General features: G+C 41.6%; 1 protein-coding gene across 1 annotated transcript; it reads left to right on the plus strand.

The window, feature by feature from the left end:
* Positions 1–576: 576 nt before the first annotated feature.
* Positions 577–25,146, plus strand: LOC137900557 (replication protein A 70 kDa DNA-binding subunit-like). Its single transcript, XM_068744664.1, has 17 exons — positions 577–609; positions 953–1,000; positions 1,308–1,386; positions 1,576–1,684; positions 1,806–1,897; positions 1,983–2,084; positions 6,509–6,653; positions 8,086–8,188; positions 8,304–8,372; positions 9,333–9,525; positions 11,080–11,216; positions 12,313–12,461; positions 14,103–14,232; positions 19,297–19,473; positions 19,593–19,700; positions 19,943–20,029; positions 24,590–25,146. The coding sequence occupies exons 1-17, from the start codon at positions 577–579 to the stop codon at positions 24,689–24,691; spliced, it is 1,863 nt and encodes a 620-aa protein (XP_068600765.1). The 3' UTR covers positions 24,692–25,146.
* Positions 25,147–26,716: the final 1,570 nt, after the last annotated feature.

A 26,716-nucleotide genomic window follows, 5' to 3' on the forward strand; every position in this document is an offset into this window, starting at 1 on the left:
AATGGCAAGCGTATCAATTACTTTTCTAGAGCACAACAAAGATGGGGGAGAACACATGGATTTAATGTAGACTCCCAGTTAAATTCAATTGGGTTTTACCTCTAAAAGCAGAAAAACATTAACAGAAAAAAATTGAAAATAATTACCTCTAACAACAGAAAAAAATACCTATAATAACATAAAATGAAATATTTATCATAAATGTATATCATTATTTCAGAAAAAACAGAAAAAATACCTCTAAAAACAGGAAAGAAATGATTTATCTCATTCATTCAGAAATTCAGGAAAACCAGAAAAAAATATTTAGTGAATGCAATAAGCTTCCGTACAATCCTCTCATCTAATATCATGCAAATATCGTTCAATATTAATCGTCGTGGGTCCTTGACCGAGTGTTTGGAGGGATACGCAGCTTTATTTTGAAGGCAGTAAATTTACCATATCCCGTGAAGGTTTTTCACGCAACGAGCAACGAGACGAAAATAATATCTCCTCTACTCTCGCGATAAGTTCCATTTCTCCTCATTGAGGAAAAAGCTTGTGGTATAAAAAAAACCTCTCCAAACTCGAGACATGAGTGGAAAACTCACACAGGGGGCGTTTGAAGTAAGGAATAAGTATAAACGAGTATTTTTAATTTTATTTCTGTCTTGACTCTTTGTGTTTGCATTTAGCACCGTAGCCCTTATAGCTAGTACAGCTGCTAACGCCCCAAAACGATGCATTTAGCAACAGTCTTTTTCTGAGGTTGATCTGGAGCGTGCAATTCTGTATTTGTGCATCAATTAATTGCTTATTTTCTGTACGTGCTCAAATGATGGCGCAGGACAGGCATTACCGGTTAAAACATCTCACTCTTTTGGCCATTAGAAGCCTGCTAATGTGACGTGAAACTTAAAAAGTCTGTGTTGTTGTTGTTGTTGTTGTTGTTGTTGTTGTTGTTGTGAAGGCCCTGTTCAAAAGCTCAGAGATGGATCGTCCAGTGCTGCAGCTGCTGGTGAGGACACCAATTGATGTGGTTCATATTTAAACCTCCACTGTATACTGGCTAAAAGAAATAATTATAGTAATAAAAGTAACAAAGTTTTAGTTTTAGCTGGAAGGTGCATTAATGAACCCTCCTCACTGTATGTCATGTTTATGTGCGATTTATTATCGTGTCTGTTCGTGGCAACAGAGTCAAACGGAACAGTTTGATCAGTTAAATGCCACGGGTTTGAACTTTAACCCCCCCCCCATACACACAATGCTAGATGAAACTGAAAACAAACCATACAAGTATTGCTTTCCCTTCCGTGTTTCAGAAGCTCCGTGAAGTCCCTAATAGCTCCGGTCCAAGCACGTACCGGCTCCTGATGAGCGATGGGCGGCACCATGGCTCTCGTGAGTATTTGAAGTTCTCTAAATAGATTTTAAAGAAAACACACGACATATTCAATGCGTCAAGAGTGATATCGTGAATTATAAAGAGCGATAGGAAAAGGAAAAATCTCAACCTCAGAAGAAAATGGACTATTCTTGTTTGGTAACTATAGTTGAGTAATCTTTACACCTATGTGTTTGTGGACGCAGTCTTCCTTCTGGCCACACACCTGAACCATCTGGCTGAAAATAACCTGCTGCTACCTTACTGTGTGTGTAGGCTGACGCGGACCAAGATCACCTGGTTCTCAGATGGCAGGTGTGTGTTTGTGCTTTAATTGTGTTTACGCCCTTGTTGTTGTTGTTGTCGTTTTTATCTTCTTTTCTCCATATAATCCTCTTTGGCCACATTCTTTACCTTCTTCTTGTTGTTGTTCCAGGATTCTGGTGATTGTGTTGGACATCGACATTTTGCAGACGGCTGAGGAAACCGGAGGGCAGATTGGAAGTCCTGTTCTATATAACAAAGAAGGTGTGGGTACTTTTGAGTTCTACATGTATTAAGAAGCAAGTAAATAGCCTCTGCTGGTCCCTCACAGTGTACTTTTGACGTGCAGATCAAACATCGTCCCCGCAGGAGCTTGCCTCGACCAGCACATCTGTCCCGGCCTCCCCTCCATCCGCTGCAGTACCTGGACCCTCCGCTGAGAACGAGAACAGTGAGTTCTGTGTGAAAGTCACAGTTAGTAGAACTGTTATAACAGTAAACCTGTTTAGTGACTACTTTGCATTGTTGTTCCTCATTGATGGGGACTTTGTTCAGTGCATTTTTAGAAGCAAAACACCCCCAAACCTTTGATTGCAGGTTCTATCTCCGAGTCTGTTTACATAAACTTTGCATCTCTTCATTCAGTTAAGGAAGGTGAACTGAGTCGGTTCTTTCTTTATCCGGCAGTCGTGCTGAAGCAACATTTTGACAAATAATGCCCATGCAGGACAAAACCATATTCATGACTAATAACACAATTGTCAAGTAATGACTAATTCAACAAGATTTTGAGCTTTCTCTGATGAGCTGTTGTGTTTTTTAAAAGCCATCTGTTTCCCCTCAGCGTAATAGTTTTCACACGTTTACTAAACGACAACATATTTTAGTATTTATTAACAGTGTATTCTTTCAGTCCCTCCTTTCACCAACAGAGGGCGCTGGTTACCTACCGAGAGAAGGCTTCTGTTTCAGATTGGAAGGATTTGCAGTTCTCTCGTTGCTTTTTCTCCACAGTGCTGCTGTTCTGCAGTACTCTTAACTGGGACCAGCAAAGTCTTTGTTAATCCAGTTTTCATTCAAAGATTCCAGGCTTTAATCTAGAGCCGGAGGATTAAGGCTCTTAACCCAGATTAAGGCGTAAGAACAGCAAGCGGCAAATTAGTGGAAGTTCCTTCACCTTAATTGCTCCATGTTTGCGTCTCGCTGTGCACTATTACCACTTTGCTCACATGCTAATGTGGCAGGTGGAGTGCATAGTTGCCAACTTTTGCCCTCAGCCACTAAGTATTTACCGAAAAGTGGCTGCAGGATGTGCTTTGTAGGATTTTCTTTTTAGTTTAGGCTTCGTCCCGCTGTTGTCTCATGCCACCAGCTGCCCTGAACATTGGCATTGCTTTTTTTATTCATGTGGCAGAAACACCGATTTTCCTCCATTAGCGGATAATTTCAACATGTGGATGGTTAATGAGCGCTTGGTACGTATACCTTGTATGTTTGCAGGTGTAGGTGTGTCTCTGTGAGTGTGTGTGTTGTGAATGGAGTTTGTGGCGGATGATGTTTCCTCCAGTTCTTGGCTTCATGAATATATTGTTGTGGACTGAATCCCCCTGAGGTGCTACATGGAGGGAGAGAAAGAGTTGTCTGATTTTCTTAGCAAAGAGAAAGCTGTTACCTCGTTATCTCAGAGATCACAAAAAACAAACCTTTGCTTCTCTGCTTAATCTCAGTGATATTCTTTTTTTTTTTGTCTTTTCCATGACATTGACTACTTTTAATGAGGTGCAGGCAGCGTAATGGTGATTTAGCCTCCTTTTATTATGAGGATTGAGTTCAGGCCTCTATCCGGGTTTTACAGTCCGTGAGAAACGGTGACTCCCTGGATGATTCGACCGTGCTGACATAACTCCTATTCCCTTCACTGGTGTGTCTTCCTCTTGCCTTTTCTAGGAGGAACGTGAGAGCTAAAAACAATCACTAAAAGTAGATGCGACAAATATTTAGACCAAACTAACAGTATAGTTAGTACTGCAAAACAACAATTAAGATATAGACTTATCTACCCACACCACTCACACACACACACACACACACACACACACACTTATACACTCACTAGTGTTATGACTAATCCTCAACAGCCCCATAGTGTGTAGAAAGAATGAATGCTCCAATAACAGTTGTAGATTTATTGCTCCGTTGGAGCAGATAAAAAATAATATCAATGGACGATGAATGTGCTTATCACAAAGAGTTTAGCACAAGTTACAAGAAGCATTCCAGAATCCTGTGAGGGGCTGCAGGTACAGCAAATCCCTCCTGTTTAGGCTCAGGCTGGATATTTCAGCACCGATAATAACTGCTGCGGCACGGCTGATAAGTACATGCACTTTCCCCAGATAATATGCGTTTAAAACAGAAAATAACAAGGTAAAATGCTGATGAAGAAAATAACTTTTTTTGAATGAATAGTTTGACATTCAAATTAAGCACGCTCCAGATCATTTTCTCAGTAAACCTGAATAATGAGAGCATTTTCGTTGCTATTGTTCATTTCTACTTTTACTAAATAAATAGAAATAATGTGTTTGAATGAAATCCTAAAGAAGAAAAATGATTATAGTAGCAAATAAAAGCCACATCCATGAGATTGAGACCCACATCGGGCAGGTTCTACGGCAGACCTCGATCAGTTCCCAGGTCATAGACTGAAAGATGGAGGACGTGTAATTATATTAATGGAAGGGCACCTCTATCAGCACGTTCTGTTCTGATCCATGGCCACTGCAAGCCTAGCAATGGGAAGTCGTGGTCAGAGAAATCCTTTTCTTTGGTGTCGGCGAAAATCATCAGAAATGTTGTAAGCATGTAACATTAAGCCGACTCTCTCTACGCAGGATTCTCTGGAAGATGAACGCTTGTATCTCAACTTGATGTTCCTGGTTAAAGAAAAGGTTAAAAAAAGCACTTGAGTCACGTGACTGAGAAAAGGAAAACCCTCAAGCAGCAGGTGAAGAAGCGAAGGTTGCACCCCAGCCGCCGCTGCGTTCGGGCGGATGCTCATTAGTCGCTGTTCTTGAAGTGATGCAGTTAAAAATATTCATTATTCGTGACTGACTCTTCTCTGCATGTTACTTTATCCTTCCAAGTGCTTCTCTTTCTCATCAGAATCAGAATCAGAATCAGAAGTAGTTTATTGCCATTGTCAGTGAGTGTTCACTGACTCGGAACGTTTCTCGGTGAAGTCGTGCTACATCTAACAGTAATGATAAAATACAAAATACAAAAACCATACAAGTACGGACACATCAGCAGCAGCAGGAGTGGATACACAGATGTGTACTAGCAGCGCTCACACTCACACACTGTGATTTGTAGTCATATTCTTTATAATAGAGTATTATGTCTCTTTTTCAGTGTTAGCCTTGTTGAATACGTTACCTGCACGTGTATCAGGATATGGCACCGATGTTAATCACAAAAAACGAGTAGCCGTGATGTATTTTTCTGTGACTTTGCTTTTCCAGCGATCCAGCGATCCCCACACACGTGCTCCTCTTTTTTTTCCACCAGCACTCCCCTCCCTCTCTACTCCTCCATCCAGACGGCGTGCGTATGAATATTGATGTTAATTACCCCTCGCCTGAAAATCGCTGTTAAATCTGTGATTTCCCCTTGGAATTTGTTCATGACACACACACACACACACACACACAGACACCTGCAAATGATGGTATCAAAAGGGTGAGATTTTGTTGTAGTTCGGAGCAGGAGCTTAAATCAGGGGAGTGGTCTCTGAGGATTTCCATCTTTTTTCCAGAACAATTCTCATTTTCTCTTTCTCGATATGATAGACGATTCAAAAGTTCAAAAGACAGCAGCCAAATATCTCTCCTGAATCGCCGCTCATAGGGCTGATGCTGTTTTATTGTGGGAGGTGACGCAACAACTTGTGATTTTGTGACTCATCAGAGCTGTTAAATTATTCTGGCTTTAAACAAAAGCTGAACCGAAGCTTCAGAAACAAAGGAAACTTGTTCCCAACTTCTCAGAATATGTGTGAGGTTTTTAAATGAAAACATCTTTTTTATTTTCCTTATATTGTGCTTCTTTATTTATCTTTTGTATTACTCATTATATACAGCTTATTTAGTATTTAATAAAAAATTTGTGTTAGACAAGATTAAAGTTGTTTTTACTTAGCTTTGAACAGAAATAAAATCATTGAGATGCATGAATGTGGTGAAGATGAGGATTTACAGATAAAACCTGCTGCTTCGGCCATGAGACTGATGTTCTGATGACTAATCCTAATTGATTTTATTCGCTAAAAAATTATGAATTATGAATACACATTTGTATTTAATTGGCAGCCCAGAATGAAAAACAGTTGCATTAATTTGCACAAGCTGATGCAATGAGAAGGTCCCCTCTGAGGAAAAGACAGGAGGCGGAGATAGAAGTGGAGGAGATGAAGATGCCGACGTTCTCCTTGGGAGAACATCGGCATCTTGAGGAGTAATAGATGTTTTGGAGACAAGGTCAGAGAGACCAGACCTTGATGGTTTGGCCAGAGCAGAGAGAGGGACTATATCATTGGAAGGATGCCGAGGACACGTGCCGGAGCTGGGAATTGAACCGCCAATCTCGATCACAGGACAACCCGCTCAACCACCTGCACCACCGTCTCTAATGGTTTGCATCGGTATTTTTATTTGAAACTTGAGAACACATATAAGAAAGTTATTTAAACAAGAAAAATAACAACGCGGTCCTTCAAATGACTATATTTAGTGTATTTGTTTGAAACTGCTGTTACAGTGAGTAAACCTAACTCACGTTAATCTCACTTTAATCACACATCTCACTGTTTTCCAGAACATCTTCCTCCCCCTGGAGGCAATGTGAAAGGTTTTGTGGGAAATTCACCCTCAAAGTTTTCACCCTGTAAGGGGAACGCTGCGTCACCAGGTGCGTCACCAATGTCGGTTCCTATTGCATATCTCAACCCCTACCTAAGCAAGTAAGTCTTGTGTGTTTACTTCCTTGTACATGTGCATTTTATGTAAAATAAATTGCTCACAAATTAAACTCTGCATAGATGAGAACAGAACTTTATGCAAATGACAACCACTGGGTGAACGTTATGATTTCACTGTGACTCTTTTCCCTCGTGCTCATTCATGCACGAAACGCTTTCCGCTCATGCTGGGACTCTGCTTCCTTATTCGCTGTCAGTTCTGACTAGCACTTAGCAGCATACTTGGAAGCATGTTTGTGGGTGCTCATGCATGTAAAAGCATAAAGTACACATGGTGTTTTTGTACTTGTATTCTGTTCATGCATGGAACTGAACTGAACAGTCCAATGCGGCCCCAGAAACTGACTCTTCAACGACGGGTCCTGCTGGGTTTTATGCTCAGGTTCTCTAATCCGGGGTGCACATACCTTTTTCAGAGAATTGCTCAACAGGAAACGGTGTGTGGTACTCACCCCCACATGCAGCAAGGTCTTAATAAGTACAGTCTGCTTCACTGTCCTCAGTGTCCCCCCCCGACTGGATTTTTCTTCTCCAGTAGCTTGTTTATTAGCAATAGCGTGCGCTGCATTCATGTGCTCCGTCTCTTGCCATGTTTGTCAAATACAGAATGATTGAAATTGCTTGAGCCTCGATTTGTCTGCCAGGTGAAGGTGCATGCAGTCAATGTGCTCGAGCTTCAAGCCACGGCACCTCCATAAATATCATCCACATGCAGACTTAACATATTCTAGCAGCCCGCTGCCACATAAACTACAGAGCTCTGCTGGCTGTGATTAAAAACAGAACTAAAAGTGCATCCAGGAGTTGGTCCGAGTTCAGTCTTTGAAACAAACCTGACGGAGTGAGATGATTGTTTCAGTGGACGTTAATAAAAAGGCTGCTCTTTAAGTGTGATATTCATTTTCACCTTTAAAAAGCAGATCTTTATTTTCATTTATTTATTATTATTTTATTTTAGCTTAGGTTCAATGCAGTTTATGACGGAGTCATATGAAACATTAGCAACACTAAGATTTTGATCAGTGATCAATTTGGCTTTTATACAGCGGTTGAAAGACAATGCAAGATCTTTCCAAGAATATGTACGAGGGGCGTCTGTGGGGGGGGGGGGGGGGGGGGGTCTCTGCATTTTCAGATGCTTCTGCATGCAGTTCCTTCTTTTCTTCCTATTTTAATGTGTTTGTGATTTTTCTTTTCTTTATTTAGTCACATTCCAAGGTTGTCAGCAGCCTACAATCAACTGTCTTGTTCATTAGATCTTTTATAACGTCTGCAGACAGCGAGCGATTGATTCTGTAGAGTAGAAGTCATCACTTCACAGCACATTGTTTTTCCAAGTTAGCTTTGTTGACATGTAGTTTATAATGCCTTATTGTCTTTATTGTGTTTTGTGTGTGTGTGTGTGTATTTCTAGGTGGACGGTCAAAGCACGGGTAACCAGTAAGTCCAATATCCGGACATGGAGTAACTCCAGAGGAGAAGGCCGACTGTTCTCCTTTGAGATAGTCGATGAGAGTGTGAGTACTGGAGGCCTGAATGTCTCGATAACGTGCATGCTTCTTAACGCACGTCACACTTTGCTGTTTTTCATATTTCAATCCAAATGTTTAATGAAAATATGCCATTTAACAGGGAGAAATCAGGATCACAGCTTTCAACAATGAAGCGGACACGTTTTACTCTCTAGTGGAGCAAGGCAAGGTGAACAGATTCCACTCACCAGACATCCTCACTTGCTGAGATCAGAGCTTCTTGAAATGATACACGATATTCGTAGCTCACAATACTTCAAGGAAATAATGGTACTCAAAGTTTTTTCCCCAATGGATTTTGTACTTTCAGTCAATTTGTGTAAATTCATGAAACAGAACGTCGTGTGCCTAAAAAAAAGAACCACTGAATTCTGAACTAGGTCAGAATTGGCTGGATCCATGATTTGTTTTTTTCCCGAAACATTTCTTGAAATAAATTAGTTTTAATTTATTGTTAATGACTGTATCATATATATATATATGGTATATATATATTGAAAGAAGTTTCAATTTTAGTTGCTGGATGACAGTGAGAGATGAACAAAGCCAGAGTTAGCACCAGTCTCAGGAACCAGCTGAAGAATAGCTTGCTCAAAGGAACTTGTCAATCGTAACACTCCAAGCAGAGCCCAGGATCCAATTTGTGCCCTCTGCCCTTTAAAGATAAATAAAGGAATGACTTCATCTTCCCTTCCTGATCTGAGTATTGACAGATCAGTGGCTGGGTGTGTCTGACGCTGAGTGGGTAGAATGCTCATGACATTAGTTTCGCCCCCTTTGCTCTGTGTGGGCTGCGGATGGGATGGGATGGGATGGGATGGGGGGGGGGGGGGTCTAAATTTATGAAACAATAGTTCATAAGTTTAAATAGTGCCTTTCATCTGTTTTGCTCTGAGATGCTTCTTATTTTCTGTTAAATTAGACAACATGAAGCCACATCTTTGTTGCACGTGAAAGATTTTTTCAGTCTTAAGAGGTTTTGGTTGAACTTATGCTTTTTCAGTAACTTGCCTTTCAGAGTCAATTAATCGTTCATCCCTTTCTGTCACTTCAGGTTCTCAAGCAGTAACGTCGAATATTTTATTTTATTTTTTCCAGTTGTATAACCGTTTTCACCCCTTCTTCACAGGTGTACTACATCTCCAAGGGTACTCTGAAGGTTGCCAACAAACAGTACTGCACACTGAAGAATGAGTACGAGATCACCCTCCTCTCCGATTCATCCATTGTGCCATGTGATGACGGAGCGGGTGTCCCACATGTGCAGTGCAACTTTGTACCCATTGCAGAACTGGAAGAGAGAGACGCGGGCACCATCGTTGGTAAAAGAAACAATTCTTCAATAAGACTTAATTAATCTATTTATAGAACTGAACAGAACAGAACCAGGAGTGAGCTGGTGGATCTGGTGACTGCTGTGAGGTTTTAGCCCCACCAAGCCATTTAACATTTATTGAGAATTACAGTTTATAGATATATATGTAAAAAAAAAAAAACCTGAGGCAATAGACATGAATGTCCCGATCAATGCTGGGTGTCTTAAGAGAATGCATTATTCCAGGGTCAGAGGAACAGTTAATTCAGGGATATAGATAAGAGGAGTGATAAAAATCAGATTATGCTCATTTCACTGGTCATTTTTAGGAAGGTTAGCTGCGTTGACGTCTCGACTCTGAGCCTGATAGGGATGTCTTATCTGGGCGACGGGAACATTGCGATGGTCCAAGTGTAAAATGCAGTTGAAATGAGCGATGCTACAGTTTGCTCCCGGCTGCCTGCTTAGTATTATTAATGGAATGAGTGACAGGTGAGACGCTAAAGATTCTGTAACGGTGGCAGTGATAAGAGGTGAAGAGTGAGGATTTAACTTTCTACAAGCTGCAAACAATTCAATCCAGCACAGCAGCACAATAAGAGTTTAGAGCAGTTTACCTGGACGAGTGTGTTTGTGTCGGTCGCTGAGGGCCAGCGTGAAGTCCTGTGTGTCATCTGCCCCCCCCCCCTCATTCCGCACTCCTGTTAAATAGGGGATTATAACATAGTAATGAGAACTGTCATTCTGCTCCGGTGGTGATAATGGAGTTCAGAGGTGGATGCCATCGTCTTAATCATAATGGGATTACAGAGAGCCCAGACAGAGGAAGGGAGGAAGAGTTTAGAAAAAGTAGCAGGCCGGAGGATGAAGTCCAAGAAGAAGATGGTTAATGCTGCAAGCACGAATGTAGAAGAAAGGTATTTGTCAGATATTTTGTTTGAAAGGAAATGCATTCAAGACTTTTGTCAGATTCCAAGGAAAGCAGATTAGAAGTGGGAGTTTTTTTTGGGGGGGGGGGGTGACTAAACAAACATTCAATTGATGACTAAATTGAATGTTTGTTTCCAGGAAGGCTCCAGAGGGCATCATGATTGGCTTTTCAGCAAGTAAATAGGAGCTTCTTATGGACATGGACTTTTAAATATTAGTGGCCATTGGTCATTGTTTTATATTCTTTTCATTCTGAAGCCTGTAGGTTCGCTTCATTTAGTGAATATTTATCATATAATTTAGTCCAGGCTCAGCGGAAACATGACTGAGTGTGTTTGTTGTGATGTGAAGTTTGGTCCTGGGTGTTATCCACACTGGGATGACATTTATGCCAGTCTGCTCTCACTTTAGATGCGAGTCAAATGTCTGCTATGATCTTCTTTACCAATACTACACCATGTACATAGAGACAATAAATGTCTTTTGCATCTCGGCATGTAAATACTTTTTCAAAAGGCACTTGTCACATGGCTTTTACTTCCTTTTTCACCTTCTAGGAATCAATTGCCTGCCTATATTCCCGCATTAACTGTGTTTATACCACGTCGTGGTTTTCCCTCTGTGTCTTTAGATGTGATCGGAGTGTGTAAGAGTGCGGAGGATGTGTCGCGTGTCGTCACGAAAACCAGCAAAGAAATCTCCAAGCGGGCCCTCAACCTCGTAGACCCAACCGGCAAAGGGGTGGTCGCCACATTGTGGAGGGAGGAGGTAATAACAATAATCGCTTTCGCTTCTCTCTCTCTCTCTCTCTTCTTACGCTCTCTTTGTATCTGGGGATGGATTTGGAGTTCAGAACAGACTCTAAACACTCATGTTTGTGCAACCCTGTCAGGTAGAGCTGAGCAGTTTTGTCAATTCTGCGATATATATCGATATTTTGATTGCCCAGAGAGTATCGATCTTTCAGCCGTGAGTATGAATACATTAAGCCCCATTCAAATCCCCCCCCCCCCCCCGCTAGGGTCGATGTAGAGCATTTCTAGCAAGTTACTCAGAGCCGTCGTCTCTCTCTTCCGGTTAGAGGGAGTCGAAATCCAGCGCCTGCATGCTTAAAAGCAGATGTGTGGGAGCATTTCGGGTTTAAAAACAAAAAGGAAAGCGACGATTTGGACAGAAGTATAGCGGTTTTGCAATCTGTGTCATGCAAACGTGAAGTTTCTATTCCTGAACAAAAATCTGACTTAACCTGGTGGCTAGCCTGGCTAGTCGCTCCTCATATTTTCAGTATCGAGCTAAAGAAATCTGCCAAAGAAGGCCGCTTGCTGCACTTTAACTCTCCATTGTCACCAAAATCACTGTCCCTTTAAAATCCTTCAGAAAATGATGTACCTGTATCAAATCGTTACGAATCGTATCGTGGGTTGAATGTCGTGTATCGCATGGCGAGATGAGTGTATCGCTACTGTCAGGAAGAGATCCCATCTCTGCTCCTGCACATTTAGCTGTTTTATTCGGTTTGCTGCTTGTAACCGTTGGACAGGTCAAATCGTTCCCATGACCTTCAGGTCCCCCGATCTGAAACTGAAGGCTAAATACTCTTTAATGTGCACGAAAGGGCACAATTCTTCTGTAAGCTCATTCAAATCGGCAAGAGCTAATCCCTGCCCTTCTCCAAAATCCTTATGCGACCTTCTAATTAACTTGTTAGGTTGTCGTATTATAAAGGCAAACTACACCACATATTGCTTTCTGGTGTCCCCAGCACGCTGCATTCCGGACATGTGAGATGCTGATGGCTGCTATTACTGTCTGTTGTTCCCCATCATCCATATTTGTCTTTGACGCAGTTCTTTCCTCCCTCCAGGCAGAGAGGTTTGACAGCTCTGGTCAGCCTGTGGTGGCCATCAAAGGCGCTCGCTTGTCCGATTTCGCCGGCAGATCTGTGTCTGCTCTGTATAGCTCCGCAGTCATGGTCAACCCAGAGATACCGGAGGCCTTCAGACTGAGGGCCTGGTGAGTCACGCTGGCGTGCATCCGTGCGCTAACGCTCGCACTCATCAACACACAGAGTTGTCCGTATGCTGGTATGTGCAGCGGGCGTGGAAGTCCAGTCGCTTGATGGCAGAGACGGTAACTTCTTGTTGCTGTAATGCCATACATGTACGTGAACCTCAGCCTGACCCTGCACACATGCTTCTCCTAATAATCACATGTCAGTAGACGTGGTGGCACGTGGCCTCCCCGGTCTCAGCGGGACTCCAGACAGGATGTAGACGGCATCGGATGGAGGGAACAACAGAAAAGCAAGCAGGGTTATTTCTGACTGCTACTTAAAATGAGCAGAAAGATGGAGCAGCATCAAACTAGGTTTTATTATAGCAGCTCCTGTGGTGGAGTTTTAAATAATGACTCATTCTTTCATTAAGGCTGTTCTCAGCTCTTGCCAGCACTGAAAAATGAATTCATTAATTATTTTCTCTGTGTGTGTGTGTGTGTGTGCGCGCGGGTGTCATGCTTCAGCGTGCATATGTGCAAGCTGTGTGTGTTGCACAGAGCTATCTTTCATTTTCAAAAGCGTATCTCACAAACTAGACAAAACTTCTTCACCAAACTTTACACGTTATATAATCATAATAAGTGGGTTTTCCCTCAAAGATTGTATTTTTTTCATGGAAATTATGTTTTAAGATGACTGGAAATCTGTCATTTTAATAGTATACACAAAATAAATAATACTCATGGAGGACATGTCACAAGGGGTAGCTGTCCTCTTCAGATAACTTTAATATGTGTTGAACAATGCAACATTTCATCCTGATGTTTTTTGGGGTAAAAAAACAAAATAGGGCGTTTAATCCTTCTTAATTTCTTATTTTGTTCTTCTCTATTCCCTGTCTTTCCCTCTTCTAGATTTTGCTATTTGCTCCTCTCTCTGGTTTACATGCTGACAGAATAAATGTTATTCAACTAGCACTTCTTTATTTTTATTTTTTAAGGTCGGCACTTTACAAAGACAAAGCGTGTCTGTCTGACTCCACTTCCTGTGCTAATGCAGTGCTTCGTGTGATTGTTTTGACCGGGCTTACTTGCATAATTAAGAGAAACAGATTACCTTCAATGATTATAGATTGTTCTGCACATCTGGAATGCAGAGCAGCAGGCTCACTGATCCATTACAATTTTAAAGGGTCTTTCAAAAAGCTTGAATAATTAATAGATATAGTGGGTACTTTTCTTTCTTCAGTGAATGAGGCATTGTGTGTCCAAATATTTAACTGTTACTGATTAAATATCTGCTGGATGCATGAATGGATTTATCCATAACAGATGGGCCACATCCCGAGTCCCGACAGAATAGATTTTAGGATATATATGCAGGGAATGTAAATCAGATCAGAGATTAAGTGAATCAGTCTTGACTTAAGATAGTTTCTCTAGTTGATCGCAGCATAGCATGTTTGTGAGTTTGTAAATATTAAGCAATAGACACACTTTCAGCATAGCCTCCAGAGATTGTCAGGTGCGTTCACATGCACACTGTTCATTCTTCATTTAATGTTTTTATCACTTCACTTAAATATTTATTCTATTTATTATATATCTGTTTGTTGTGGTGCAATAACCTGTTTATGCTCATATTATTTGTACCCGCAGGTTTGACCAGAAAGGCCATACACTCGACAGCCAATCACTGACAGAGATGACGTCGATGACGGGCGGCGCTAAGACGAACTGGAAAGCACTGAGCGACGTCAAAAATGAACACATGGGACACATAGAGAAGGTGCAGGGCACGAGTTAATGCACGTACATGCGCTGTTTCTAATTAAAGACGTTAGTCTGGAAAATAAGAAGTCAGAATCCAATATAAAGAAAAGAAAAGTGAGTCTATAAAGCGTTGGACCAAACAAATGACAGTAAATCTCAGAGATAGAAGTCTAAAAAAACTGAAATGACCTCCATGGTCCTTTGGACGTGAACATCTTGTCCAACATTTACGTCGTCTCAGACTATGTGTTGTTTGACATTTAAACAACTAATCGATTGGACTGGGAAACGAAACGTGCCTAAATCCCCCCCACAAATCTGACGACTATTTATTCTTCGAGTAGGAACTCCTGCTTGTATATAGAAAAATGGTCTCTGTCATAAAAATACACTGAAGAGTACTGCATATATGTACAAAACTAGTTCTTGTCATTTTGCTGTTTATGTTGGGATTTCAATTCTTTTTGTTTCCGTTCACTTTAGTTGTAGATTGATCTACGTGTGAAATAATAATTATAAAGTGTTTATCACAGGACAGGGAGTGTACAGCCGATCAGATGGAAATGAAGAAATTAGTAAATCTCACTATTTGTTTTATTTGTTTTATCTCTGAGCCAGTTCTTTCTCAGAAACTTTGACTGGAAGCAGATTGATGTGGAAGTCAGAAAAATCCTTCTCTCGCTCAGGCAGCTGCTACTGTTTGAAGACGAATGAAAGAAAAACCTCCAAAGATGACGGAACATCAGCATAGCTGCAGCGCAGAGGAGTGTGATGGTGGAAAATCTCCCAGGGTTGTAAATACAGAGTCAACACCCAGTTACGGTGCTGGAGAAAACATTTTTCCAAAGCTGTGCGGTAAACTCCTAATGTTGACGCGATTTAATGTGAAGAGTGGTTACCGTACTTATCGTCCTGTAGCTCCACACACAGGGGAACTAAACTGTCAAAAAGGCATTTATGAAAATCTGTCTGCATCTGGCTCGCCTGCATATTAGCTTTGAGACAAACAAAGGGCCGTACTACTCCTTTATTTATTGTAAATAAAGATGCTCTGAGCTGGGTCTGCCTTTGACTTCAGTGGTTACGGTAGTTAACGCTTGATTTGCTTTAGCTGTGGGCGGGTGATTCTGAATATCCCACTTATTAACGTTGCAGATTTGAAGTGCCACACGCCACTGAAGGGGCAAGTGAGAACGTGTGCCATTTTAAGAAGTGTTCTCATGCCAAATTATACTTCTTTCTACTAAAAGTAGTACAAGTATCGCGTCATATGGCACTCAAACCTTCTGCCTAATTAATTCGGTTTATCTCTAACGAGTCACTCCCCATCCCTCAAGCTTAATTAGAAACCTCTTATAAGTAAGCTTCAAAATCAATTGAGATTCTAATCAAATCTTTTTAAGTGATAGAGTTGGAGAAATGGATGGACTGTGGTGAGAGATGCTTCAAGAAAAAGCAGTGAGGAGTGTGGCAACACCAAAAATCATAGTCGTAATGTGTCTAATGTCTTCTGCATCGGATCCAGAATGAGGATTTGTGGATTCCAAAATCAGCTCCGATTCATTTTTACTTTTCATGGTTGGTGTATAAAGATACCAAGAACAATATAGACCCTTTTGATGATGATCCAGATCACCATGTGGACGGTGGGAATCCGGTTAGGAGGGGTATGAGCTCTTTGGCGGAGGTCTGTGCTCTCTGAGCTATAGCTTGATTTCTTTTCTTTGCCGTCTTCTCTTTTCTCTCTCTGCTCTGCACACCACCAACAACTGGGAGGAGGCCGTCTGTCACATGCTGCCGCTGCAGCGCTGGTTGTGATAGAATTCAAATCATTAGCTTCTAATTTTAAAGGAACCAAATGTAATGTTCTACCAATTTACCCTGCCTCCATGTAAGTGTGTGACTGCAGCAACGTGTGTCTGGATGTTATTGCCTCCTACCCATTTCTATTTATTGTAGCAATATGCATGTGTGTGTGTGTGTGTGTGTGTTTGGTTTGGATTTTGGGACAAGCATTAAAGTTGACATGCAATGCCGTGTGAATTACGTGACAAAGATTTTCACTTGGTTGCCCTTCCATGTGTACATTCAAATTGCATCTAAGTGCCAGAAAGGGGACACATGGATTATATGTGATAAGAATGCAAATGATTTGCAGAAGGCTGTCGACACAAATATTTTTGTGTTTATGTGCAGCATTCGTCATGATGTTCTCCTCAGTGCCCTGAAGGTTGGCACTTTACCCCAAAGCTTCTGTGTACACAATGGAATACGGGGGGGGGGGGGGGGGGAGAAGAATCACAGGAGGAACAGGGTGATGACTGCAAATACAGGGGGATTTATTTGGAGTGGTTTAGTTGGGCTGCAATCACTGCAGCCCAGATCCTGTTGACCTCTATCCACACATTCTTTGTAGTATCTGCCAATATCATCAGCCCTCAGCAAGCGCTGAAAGAGAAGCATCCTTTCCTCTCGTCCTGCCACCTTCCCCCCACCTCCTCCAGCGCTCCAATCTGCCCAAGTCTGCACAATGTGACGAGGCAGGGACGCGGGCGGAAACTTGGGAGTGGAGTGTTGAGGAGGCAGAGGGCTGTTGCTAAAGGGAGAAATTGTCCTAATTAAAAAAAAGAAACAACCTCCTTAGTAAGTGTTTGGGAGGGGTTCTGGCTGGGTGGACAAATTATGAGTGAGTGCTAGCTCGCGGTAAGAAAGTGTCAGCGAGCTCCGAGCCTGACTGACGGTATCTGTAGAGGTCATGGGACACAGGACGGTACCGGTCAATATCAGAGGGGATGCAGGGAGCAGCGGCCCGTTCACACCCAGAGCTCTAAATGCTGCTTTACAGAATGAGTGGGTTGTGTGTGTCTCTCTCTCTCTCTAGCGAGACAGAGCTAATCTGGCCAGCATCCTACAGAGAGTCTTTGATAGACTCATTTAGGCCAACATTAGTAATTAGTCTGGCCCAGCTGTGGCTTGTAGTTGTTTAGAACGCATTTGAAAGGATTTCATTTCACATTCTGGCTGTATTTCCAACATCTTAAGGTCTGCTCTCCTGGTAGATATGTACCCTCTGGTGGAGCTAAGAAAAACATGTCTTGTCTCTGATATCCATGTGTGCGTGCAGGCGCACGTGTACATGCGTGTGCCTCTTCCAATGGGACACAGCTCATTTTGCTGTATTATATTTATGGAAATCAAATGCTGTGCTCCTCCACAGGATGAGAGGATAGCTTTTATTTCTCCCCTCCAAAATTTGCATTTGTTTGCTTTTTAGCTGTTGATTTTGAGCAGTGTGTGTGTGTTCTGCGCTTAAGGTGCTAATATCTGTATGAATGACTGCGGCATTGCTGCATTTTAATTTGATGCTGTGTGACTGCATTTTAATTTAAATCCCTAAATGAAAGGTTCATTGCATGTGTATTGCAAATGTGAAAGTTCTTTTCTTATATGCGTATAACTTTGTGTGTGCGTGTGCAGGAATTAGAAGAGCTAATGTATTAGAGATGGAAGCCACGGTTCATCTCATCTGCCATCTATTATGCATAGAATTCTGGAGCGCTCTTTTTAAACCGCTCTGAGATTGTTTGCGTGTCAGCTCGAGATGTGTAAACAGCATGCATGGACCGGCTGGAATGACTTGTTGGCAGCCGTTTTAACGGCGATGCCAAGTTTGCTTTGACTTCATTCACGTCCCTCTAAACTGCTGAAAGTGTCGCTCAGCTTCTTCTGCGCTTTAGTATCTTGACATTTGCTGCGTGTCAGAAAGTTTAAGGTGAGGTTTTTTGTTTTAGGATCGTTATTCATTGAGCAAAAGAAAAGAGTTGGTTTGTGATTTTCGGTAATCCAAAAACACCATTTTTTACATTGGTCATCGTACTCGACCACAAAAGCGTGACTGACTCTTTGTACGCTGGGCAAGCGCTGGCTCATTATGTTCTTTCAGCCTGAGCCACCTGCTGTCGTGTTCCTCTACCCGAGATGGAGCCTCCTACATAACAAACGCTTTGATGACATTTCGGTTCTGCACCTTTTCAGATCTTGTTTGCCGTGCCGAGGTCTCGTCTCCCAGCGCACATAGCATTTAAAAACGTCTGCTATTTTGTGTTCAAACACATTTGTGTTATTTTCAGAGCAAAAACAAGAGGCTCAGAGTCTTTACATTCAGTGATAGACGACATAATTATTTGATATAATCAGTCAGACTGCTGACTGACAGTCAGTTAAAGACGCTGGCTTCATAAATATTACAAATAGCCAATAAGAACTCATGAATAGTGACTGGGGCGTTTATTACATGTTGCAAGTGGAGGAGTTGAGATGGTTCAGATTCATCTGGCTGTATTTTGTAGGTTACGTAAGGCCCTCCTCTCAAGTCTAAGAAAAGAAACAGATGAGTGTGTTCTGAAATTTTAATGATACAAGACGACTACGAGGTAGTCAAAGGGACACGCTGCCGCTATCCTTCTACTTTTCACATCCTCTAGCTCCAACACATCGAAAGGAGGAAGCTAAAATAGTGAAATTAGATGCTCTTTAAACATTGTTGCCTGGAGTCATCTTCTGTTGCCAGGACCAGCGTATTGTTTTGCCTTATTGTGAAGGACAGTATTTAGCTGTTGGATTATAAGGCAGCTTTGTCTCTTCTTCCAGCTCCAGCAGGAATTATTTCACCCTTCAGTACATTTTCTCACTACATATTGCACTCCTAGTGCCCCCCCCCCCACCCCCCATTTGTTTTGGCTCTACATTGAAATGTATTTTTTTACTGGGGTCTATTTTTAAGGGCGAATGTGAGATAAGTGTTCTCTGTGCAGCCCTGTAAAGTGAGATTAAACTTTAAGGCCGTGCTCTTGATAAATGAGCGGTCAGGAATCGGTTAATGTGGTGTGACATTTGTCACATTCTTGATGCAGGATGAAACCATTTCCATGATTCTGCTGCAGTCTTTAAGGTCCCTTTTGGTTCGGACGTGTTTATGTTGGGAGCAGCACTTGAAAATTAATTGCCACCCGTAAAATGTTGAAATTACAACCGTTTTTTATTATTGTTATTAATCTTTATAGTTTTGCTCTCTTCTCAGGCAGACTATTTCAGCTGTGTGGCGACGTTATTGCACACTCGTAAGGACAGTTGTCTGTACAAGGGCTGCCCGTCCGCAGGCTGCTACAAGAAGGTCATCGACCGGCAGGATGGACTGTACCACTGTGAGAAGTGTAACGGAGAGTTCCCCATCTTTAAATACAGACTCATTCTTTCTGTGAGTTACACACATTGAACATTACCAATGCTTGTTGGCCCCACATGTCACAACGCCCCAACATGCACACACACACGAATAACCTCTCCCTCCTTTCCTCATCTCTGTCTGACTCGCAGGCTAACTTGGCAGACTTTGGCGATAACCAGTGGGTGACATGTTTCCGGGACGCAGCTGAGGTCCTCTTAGGTCACAGTGCCGAAGCACTGGGGCGGCTCCGGGAAACGGTAAGACACACACACACACGCCTCTTTCTGCTGCTGTGAAGACTCTCGTACCATTATCTGAATCTTTCCCCTAAACAATAACCTAAACCTAATTTTAAACTTAATCTTAAAACCATGTCCGAACTTTAAATTAGTTTTTTGAAGTTGCGGACTGGAGAAAATGTCCCAGGAGTTCTTACTTCAATACGAAGCCTCACTGTGTATCTATTTTGTTTGTGTGTGTGTGTGTATGTGATCCCAAGGATGAGGCTGCGTTTGATGAAGTCTTCCAGAAAGCTAAATTGAAAACGTACATCTTTAACAACAGAGTCAAGCTGGAGACGTACAATGTAAGTGGCTACAGTTAGCAGGACCACAATGCAATGCAATTTTGTTTCCCTGGAATAGAAGAGCAGAAGATAACATTCCATTGTGCTCATCATTTTCCTGCAAGCGGCAAGCATTTCTTCAGTAATGTCTTCTTTGCAGGAATACCGAACTCTGATTGGGCAGCGCATGTGTTTTACTGTCTTATTGCTATTCTGAACAAATGGAAGAGACGTTTCTTATTTCTAACATATTAGCGTAACACCTCGATATACGAGCATTCCGAGATACGAGCCAGCCTGAAAGCAATATTTTGCTTTGAGATGCAAACATAAATTTGAGATGCGAGCACGCTTCCAGACGCTGACGCTCGATGGCCGAACGCTGCACGCTCCAATCACGCTTCACTCCTTCAGTGATTTTGGCTGTATCAATGAATATGTTTTATAATAAGTGATGGGTCCAAAGAAAGCAAGCCGTAAGGATAGCAGTGAGAAGAAAAAAACGGACGATGACGACGGAGATGAAGCATGAGATTATCGATCAACATGACTGTGGATCGTGGATCAAATACACTCGAGTCTTGTGTGTAAGGATTCTGTTTATGTTAGATCCGACAAGAACTTCCTTTGGCAAGATTTCTGTTGGAATGAAAGCACGATGGTTACAGCGTGATGAGATGACAAAGCTTAAACTGCTTATAGATTGTACAAAGTATTTACTGATCACCAGCATGAGCTGGTTGCTCAAAGATGCTTTCCAAATTGTGATTAGTACAAGTGTTGGAGGAGCTTGCTTTGCTTTCGGTGAACACACAAAAATGTGAACAATAACCGTTTATTGTTGTCGCTTTGTTTTTTTCGCTGAAATAAGGTCCCGAGCTTATGAAGCCACAAAGCCAGACGCTGCAAAGTACAATTGAATAACGACGCAATGCCATTCACACAACAATAATCTAGAATCATTTCAATTACCATAGCATCAGTGACAAGGGAGTTGTTGGTGCACTTTGGATAACAGAAAACAGATGCAGCTGTGGATTCATTTCTCTTAATTAGGCTCTAATTAGCATTTAGCTATTATCTGTCTCAGCCTAATTAGTTAAATTATTACGTCATGGGGCACATACCAAGAGTCTGAGTGGAAGGATTGAGATGTAGGATTAATGATGCGTCCCGACCTGGAGGAAGCCTACAGGGAATGCAGAGTTCAAAAGCCACTGGTCTGGAATGAGCTTCGTGAAAACGATGCAAATGCTTTTCGATGAGGAATTATTCGAGTTCAGGCAAGTACTGTTCTGTGTTCTGTGTAGCTGCAGTCGTATTACATATACAGAGAGATTTGTTAAAGTCAGGAGGAACCTGAATTATTACCGGGACGTGAAATGATTTAATTACAAAACTATTGTGTGACACGTCACTTCCACGTGTCATAACGACAATGGCAGCCTTATGAAAGCGTGGCGCAGTCAGCCAGAGGAGGCGACCGTCTGAATAAATTACTCCAGAGAGAGAGAGAGACTTACTGAATTTTTTTATATTCACTACTTTCTTTTCTTTTAATCGTTCGCAATGAAAAAATAAATTTTTAGAGCCGTTTTGTTAAATGATGGTCTTCTGTCATTGTTGCCGGTGTCAATGGGGGCTGTGCTGTTATAAATGAGGAGAAAGTAAGGCGAGTTATTGGAATAATTTATTGCTACACTGCAAATTATTACTATGACAACCATAGCGACCTCTTGCATCAGCCTCCTGCTGTCCTCTCAGGTTTGCACCGTCATCCAGTCCCGTCCTGAAGGTGACCTATTGTGGGTAGAAACCGGTCTCCATTTGTCCCTTTTTTTTTCTCACACTTGAAATATCTTTACTTTGATTTGCACTAATCGATTTTAAACATTTTAACTACACCCTTGGCTTGACGCTAACGTGCCTGAAAGTGAGCTCACAAGCTCTTTTTCTTCTACACAACACACACAAGTGCTGTTTACAGGTTACGCCCCGCCCAAATTGTATTATCTGTAAAGTACAAATAATGTAAAGTAATGCCATATAAGTAATTCAGTAATATCACTTAAAGAATGATTTCTTTCACTGAGATAGAATTTTACCAAGCAGAAGACACGAGCAGGTGTTTCAGGGCACGCTTCGATGACATTAGTCTTAACTTCTCAATTCATGTTTCTCATCCATTGTCACATTTTTGTAACGTGGGAAAGGCGTGAGAATTGATCCGAGGTCGAACAAGAGCGATGAAGTGTTCCATGAAGGGAAGATCATTGTTAGTTAAAGTCGAAAGGTTTTTTTTTGTGAGTCAGAGCTTGTGATTCAAAAAGACCAGCTGAGAACGGCGGCGCCGTCTGATCCAGTTGCTCAGTTCTTTCTCATAAACCTCCGAATGTGATACAAGACAAAGATCAGACAGACCGCAGTGCTTTCATAAAAATAGAACAATGTAAGGAGACGTCAGCACTTAAGAAAGAAATGACACATTTTGTGCTTTGTCATTATTCATAGGATGGGGCACAGAGACGAGGGACAACAGAGCTCCTGTTTGAAAAGTTCCGTTTGAGCCTCTCTTGTTCATTAACTCAATTTTGCTTTATTCTAGAGCAGAGTACAGATAATAGATAGACAAACTTTTTGGACTGGCTTCTCCGAACTTTACGCTGTAATTGATCATTGTAATTGAGAGATTTTGCGCCAAATGGATGTTTACACAGACAACGGCGGCGATTATCATCACGCTTGGGGTGGAGCCTAACTGAGGAAGGATATTTTGTGGTTAATCAGACACTTAGCCTCAACAAAGTCATTAGGATAGATCATGTTGTAATCACACGTGTAATAAATGTGTTTATTGAGACATTTCAAGATAAAGTAGAACATTTAAATAGGCTTTCAAATATTAAACTAATATTAATACTTAATATTTAATACTTAATACTTTTTTTTGTTTTGTTTGTTTGTTTACAGAAGCAACATTGCGTAATTTATTCGGGGCAACCTTGAAAAAGATTCTCAGTGGCCAGTCCCTGTAGGAATGAAGGACTAGAAACCGAAGACAAATTTGTAGATGCCTTTATAATCGTCATTCACATTTAACTCTCTGGTACATCATTATCCAACCATTTCTCCACTGGGCTGTTCTTCTTTGTACAACTTTATATTTTGCTACAGAATCTAATTTATTCTTTGAGAGGATGTGCTCTTTAAAGCAGGTGTGTCATGTGGATAAATGTGTGTGTTAATTCCCCAGAATTAAGCAACACATTCCAGCATGCAAAATAGAGTCAGAAAATAGGGGTGACTGCCCGGCCATGAGGCAATTGTTTTTCTCCATGTGTGATTTGAATATTACATATGCACATTCTCTTCAGCAGCCCTCTTACTCACCATATTCTGGTCCTCTGGAAGACAATTATTTTATACACAACATGCCACCTTTGTCCGATTGGCCCACTGTATTGTTTAATATGCCTCACGTCCTCAGGTCGATGCAAATGGGAGCGTTTCTAATGGAGGTGCTGAATCATACGGGCTAATGGTCAAATGTTAAAGTGCTGGTCATGCTGGCGCCATTGCTAATCGATTGGCTCTGGATTAATCCTGTATATAGTGACAGATATTATAATTGAATATTTTTGTCATTATGTCTTCAAGAGATTCCAACTCATTATTCCCTCCACCGAGGAGGTTTGGTTTGGTTTGTTATTCATTCATTCATTCATTCATCTTCCGAACTGCTTTGCCCATTACCGGGTCGTGCTCAATCAGCGAGAGGTGGGGTACACCCTGGACAAGTCGCCAGTTCATCAGTCAGACAATCATTCTCTCACACACACACACACACACAACTAATTTTACTAATTTTTGTGGTGGGAGGAAACTAATTACAACAGTTATTATATGAAAGCACTTCACAAGAAGAGCAGGTCTAGGCCTAAACACGATTCTACAGAAATCTGTGGCTGTCGTTCTGCATTGGAGGCTCCAGAGCTTCCAAGTAATACTTGAGCATAATGTTCTATGTGGTTACTTGGGCTCTGTGAGCTCTTGAAGGTATGTTGGTGCCTGAAACATTAAGAGCTTTGTACATTTAAATTATATTGTGGATTTACACAGGGCTGCAAATATGACCTCTTGTTCTAGTCCTGACAGCAAGTGAATGTTTTTCTCCTCAAAGTTCGATGCTTTGGAAGCGTAACTGTAATATAATGCGAATACAAGGATCTGAGGATATTTGACAAGGGTCACACTGTGATGGCTCGAAGCATCTCCAAAACTAAAGCTCATGTTGGGTGTTCCAGTCTGCAGTGACGGGTCCCTACCGAAGGTGTCTTAAGGAGGGACAGCCAGTCAACCATTGATGATGTCACAGGCATCCAAGGATGAATGATGGGTTCAACCAGTTGTTGAACCCTCACACCTTTGTGTCGGGGTTGTGAATAATGTTTTACAGTGTGTCAGTCTCCAGAGAATGAATTGTCTTTAACATGTATTTGATGAATGCTGTCGGCCATGTAGAGCAGCAATACCTCTCTCGCATGCTGCGACCCTTAACTCGCCCTTTTCTTCCCTCTTCAGGACGAGCGTCGAGTGAAAGTAACTGTAATGGACATCCAGCCGGTCAACCACAGAGAATACAGCAAGAGACTCCTTGACAACATCCGCAAACTGGCCCAGTGAGCGCGGTCATGAGCGACTGCCTGGCGATTAAACTCGTCTTCCGCTGGCCCCTGACTGGCGGCTGACTTTTTCCACCAGTGAGATAACACCATATCTGACTGGAGCAGCAGAAGGGCATTCAGTGAGTCGTGTCATCGAGCGGCAGCCAAACAAAAGACTGATTTATTTACTCATGTTCTCCAAAAGAACAGTTGAGAAAGTGTGGAAATGTGCTGGAAACAGCCGGATCTTTTTAATGTAATGTCATTTTTATCAAAGAGGTTTTATTATGCAATTGTATAAAATAGCATTTTAGCGTTCTTACATTTTAACAGTAAAATTAGTGCTTTCTCTTGCGGATTCAAAACCTCAGCGTTAGTTGAGTTGCACTTAACTGAGTCAAATTTGTTCAGTTTTCATTGTTTCATTTTGACATTGAATCTCCAGCATAACATTTGTTATTGTCCACTGTCATCTGGCACAAAAATTAATAAATACAGTATACGTAATTTAAAACCTTTGTTAAGTTGGTCAGGCTATCACGCTATACGTTATTTGCACAAATCGCTCTACCAACTAATAAATAGCAATGTTTACCCACCTTTCTAATTTTGGATTGTTCATTTTCTTAGCAAAAAATATCACTTACCGTAAATCATTTTTGAAATTCTTAAATCCTCTGATGTATTGTCTGCCACTTATCCAGACCTACTCTCTGCCAATTTAATGCACTTTAGGTATCTTCATAGGGTGATGTTATAAGTTAGCGGTTAATGCTTACAAAATATGAAATATTAAAATTATAGGCCATAGAATCCGAGATGATTTTTATTACATCCAGTGTTGCTTCATGGTCAAATTCTTTAGTTAACTAGTTTTTGCATCATGCTGTACTAATTTATTTAAAAATGACTTGATGAAACTTGAAGCCCTGCTTCAAGCACATCTCATTGCTGAATAAGGCATTTTACTATATTTCAGAGTACTTTACACTCACGATGAATACACATTCAGAACGTGAGAACAATGCTTTTCTTTGGCATGTCTTCCTACTGGGGTGTGACTCGAGGGTGACATTGATTTATGGCAGCAGCCAGCCGCCTCCTACCTTCACTGCAAGCACCATCCGTGCCATTTCCTTCCTGCCGACTAGCATGCTGTGTGGAGGCTTGGCAGATTAAAACACATGGACCAATGATCTTTTCATCCCGCTGTCACCTTTCCCTTAACTCTTTGTCATCGCTGTCTTTCCTTTATCTTTTTTAGAGAGCAATGTGATGACAGATGATGTCCTAAAAATGACAACCCAGGGTGGCCTGAATGCATTGAGCGCGGTGGCCAGACATACTAATAGATTCTGCATTTTATAGTGTCAAAAGTTTAAATAATTAATGCTTGCGTTTGATATATGCATCACCGATGAAGAAACACAAAAGGTCCCGTGCCATTAAACGATTCTTTCAATGTTTCACTTTAAATAAAATCCAGAACTTTAAAAACTAATTTGCAGGCATAAGCAGCGTGACAGCTTTCTGTTTGAGTAAAACAATAAGCCAGCAAGATCAGGAATCACAACCTAAAGGCCTTATAGTGAGGAGATTAAGATAAATGCATTTCTGTACTATCCTTGGAGTACTAAGCAGTAGTGAAATGAATTGCTGTTATCTTTGTCATATCTCCGTTCTGGGAACGTAGGGCCTTCAGCCCGGTGAATATGAGGTTCGACTGTCTGCAGAATGTGTGAGGCTACAAGGACGGGAAATGGAAATGAACTAGCACTTATCTCAGAGGTCCTAACCCTGATCACAGCCTGTCTGACAACAGTCTTATCATATAAGACGATGCAGCTTAGCCAAGCAGTCCTGTGAATCTGTGTGAGAGAAATGCCCGAGGGGGCCGGCCTTCCTGAGAAACTACTGCATGCAGCGTTGGCACAGCTTTACAGAGGTCCAATTCTGATCACTTTGGGGCGTTCTAGCATCTTAGAAACTGGATCCCAACTAAACCATAACCTCCACTCTGATGATAGCGTCTGGGTTCTGTAGT

Source organism: Brachionichthys hirsutus, chromosome 10, assembly GCF_040956055.1.
Source record: "Brachionichthys hirsutus isolate HB-005 chromosome 10, CSIRO-AGI_Bhir_v1, whole genome shotgun sequence".
NCBI classification, from domain to species: Eukaryota; Metazoa; Chordata; class Actinopteri; order Lophiiformes; family Brachionichthyidae; genus Brachionichthys; species Brachionichthys hirsutus.